At 37.7% G+C, this 3,559-nt stretch overlaps 1 protein-coding gene across 7 annotated transcripts in view; it reads left to right on the top strand.

The window, feature by feature from the left end:
- The window catches only part of LOC106867486 (innexin unc-9), a 371,622-nt gene that overhangs the window by 322,971 nt on the left and 45,092 nt on the right, over positions 1 to 3,559 (top strand). The window contains exon 1 of one of the 7 annotated variants that reach the window (XM_052978615.1): positions 21 to 811. The exons of the other annotated variants lie outside the window; for them this stretch is intronic. Within the exon in view, the coding sequence (XP_052834575.1) occupies positions 750 to 811 (62 nt within the window). The 5' untranslated portion in view covers positions 21 to 749. Of the gene's footprint in view, positions 1 to 20; positions 812 to 3,559 lie in introns of those variants that run through there. 7 annotated transcript variants of the gene reach the window in all.

The raw sequence follows: 3,559 nt of genomic DNA, 5'->3' as shown, positions 1-3,559 counted from the left end.
ACGGGCAAAAAAACATGCTCTCTGCGCTGATATTATATTTATTGATCTCTATATATATATCAATCAGCTAAAGATGCTTCCTCTATCGAAAGAACATAGCATATAAATAAATTCAGAGTATGTGCATTGGAGAAGTCTATATAAGCAGGAAATCGACATCGTCAGCACCCCTTGAGTCTACCCTGGCATTTGAGCGGGAGATTTGAGGGGTGGTCGCTGCTTAAACAAGTTTCACAATTCTTATAAGTGACTTTGTCGTTGCTGCTGCTGCAGCTGCTGTTGTTGTTGTGGTTGTTGTCGAAGTAAGTCTATTAGTGTTTTTGGTAGGGATTTCGCTGTTTCAGCTAGTGTCCACGGTGACACCGTTTTTCCAAGCCGGCAAGAGGCTGCGTCGAAGTCAGCATAATCACAATCATCATCATCATCAACAACAGCAACAACAACAAGAACAACAGCGGCAGCAGCAGCAACAACGACAGGAATATCACCATCATCATCACCAACATCAGCTGTATCAAGAAAGAGAAAAAGAAGAAGAAGAGGAAGAAGAAGAAGAGGAAGAAGAAAAAGAAGAAGAAAAAAAGGAAGAAAAATCAAGTGACATCGACGAGTACTACACAGAGCGGAATCTTCCCCCTATATTCCCTGGTGACCGTGACCATCGTCAAGTTAACAAAACAGACCCCAACATAATTAGTGAAAAAGAAGTGAAACAGCAGACACTTGAAAAGAAGAGAAAGGGATCCGGAATGTTTTCGTGGGCGGACAGTTCCAGCGGTTTGAACGTGTTCGCTTCCGATCGATATTCAGTGTGAGTTAATATAAATATTTGTGTATGTAACATATAATACCTGCCCACTCCTGACCACACACACACACACACACACACACACACACACACACACACACACACACACACACACACACACACACACACACACACATACACACACGCACGCATACACATGTTTCTGTACACATACAGATAAATATATATAACTGCGTATGTACGTATGTATATATATATATATATATATATATATATATATACAGTTATATATCTGTCATTATTTGTAACCACACACACACACACACACACACACACACACACATCTACATACATTCTGTAATGAAATGCTTTGCATGAATATGCTATTATCGCTTTGTTTAACGAATCAATGAATCTGTAGCTACAGTTTTGCGTGTTTATATGCTTATATAAAGCATACATACATATACATACATATATATGTATGTATGTATCTCTCTCTCTCCCTCCCTCTGTATATATATATATATATATATATTCATAAATGCATATATACTCGCATATAGATATAAATGAATATATACTCATAAACATATATATACATATATACTGTATATATGTGTGTATATATATATACACACACAAATATGTATGTATGTATGCATGTATGTATGTATGTATGCATTGCTATTGATATTTCGCTACTACAAGTGATTGGATTGGATCCTCGTCTGATCGAGCGTCCCTATATATATAAGTTTTGATAGCAAAATAGTTTTGATTGGAATGACAATACACCTATTCACTTCATGACACGTTGACTTTGTACAAGTCGAACGAAATGAGTTACATTTTATAAGAGTGTATGACAAGAGAGAGTGAGAGAGAGAGATGAGGGAGTGTGTGAGAAGACAGTCTGTGTGTATGCGTGTCTGTTAACAAAAGTATATATGTCTACATGGAGGCGCAATGGCCCAGTGGTTAGGGCAGCGGACTCGCGGTCATAGGATCGCAGTTTCGATTCCCAGACCGGGCGTTGTGAGTGTTTATTGAGCGAAAACAGCTAAAAGCTCCACGAGGCTCCGGCAAGGGATGGTGGGGAACCCTGTTGTACTCTTTCACCACAACTTTCTCTCACTCTTTCTTCCTGTTTCTGTTGTGCCTGTAATTCAAAGGGTCAGCCTTGTCACACTGTGTCACGCTGAATATCCCCGAGAACTACGTTAAGGGTGCACGTGTCTGTGGAGTGCTCAGTCACTTGCACGTTAATTTCACGAGCAGGCTGTTCCGTTGATCGGATCAACTGGAACCCTCGACGTCGTAAGCGACGGAGTGCCAACAACAACATATGTCTACATACATGTAAAGTGTTTAAATGTACGGAAAGTGATGTATTTTAGCCTATGTCATAAACATTGAGACAGAAAAGAGCTATTGGTTCCGTGTCGCATGTGCAAAGTACGGAACTGTCAGAGGAGGGCAGTAAATAAATCGTCATTCTACATTATTCTTTTACCAATAATCGAAAATTCTATATCATATCGATATCTTCCTTTGTCATCAAGTGTCGTATTTGTTGTTGCTATTGTTGTTGTTTCGCCTTAATTCAGCCACAATATACATATACATGCGTATTCAGCCACAATACACAATACATGCGTATACCCAAAGAGGTTCTTGTCATAACTGTCTCGTCACATTTTGTTATATGATAAATTTAGAACCAAATTATGCAATTAGGTATCTCTAAGACACTGTGTTGCGAGTTTTGAAGGAGATTTTGTTGCTATTTCTAGCAGACAGAACGCCAACTAGTACATTCTTTCTTCGTCTTTATGTCGTATTTGTTTGTTCGTCTGGTACCAGACGTGTAAAGGGGTCACAATCATGTGATCACCAATTGCTGAAACGTTTATGAGTTAAGGCTTGCTTTGTGTTTTTAAATGAAGAGGCATAAAGATAGATAGATAGATACAGAGAGAGAGAGAGAGAGAGAGAGAGAGAGAGAGAGAGAGAGAGAGAGAGAGAGAGATGGCTGGCTGGCTGGCTGGCTGGATGGATGGATGGATGGATGGATGGATGGATAGATGGATAGACAGACATACAGACAGACACAGATAGATATTTAACACATTCATATATGTACATATATGTGTATGGGTGGGGGGTAAGCACAAATATATGTGCGTGTGTATATGTATATATGTATAATATATATAAGGAAAACAGAAAATGGAGATAAAATTGATGAAAAACAATTGATGTACACAAACTATCATTTATCAATTAATTACAAAAAGACAGAATTTCATATATATCAGTATGCCCCTCGCCCATACCTAAACAATACCTGAGCCCTAGACTCGTGAGTCTCCCGGGAAACTGCCCAGTAAGCCCACAATTTAAAACGAAACTACAACTGTATATATATATATATATATATATATATATATATATATATATATACCAACACCCATATACTTGTCTATATATATATGCTTGCATGCTTGTGTATGTGCGCGTGTATGTGTATTTTGGGATAGTGTAAATTTGTGATATTTATACACCTCTTTAAATGCTTAACAGGTTCGATGAAGCTAAATATTTGAATTTTGCTAGAAATTAAAAAAAAACCAATGTAAAATGCCATCTAGTGGGACTGAACCTCAAGTCGCGTGATTACAAAACTAACTTCTAAGCGATTCGACCTTGCTGAGTCCATATATATGAACAAACGCAGGAACACAAATTATATAATATTTATTTACATATTATATATATATATATATA

This window comes from Octopus bimaculoides, chromosome 2, assembly GCF_001194135.2.
Source record: "Octopus bimaculoides isolate UCB-OBI-ISO-001 chromosome 2, ASM119413v2, whole genome shotgun sequence".
NCBI lineage: Eukaryota > Metazoa > Mollusca > Cephalopoda > Octopoda > Octopodidae > Octopus > Octopus bimaculoides.
The sequence above is the reverse complement of the archived record's forward strand: the minus strand, read 5'-3'. Positions and strand labels throughout refer to the sequence as shown.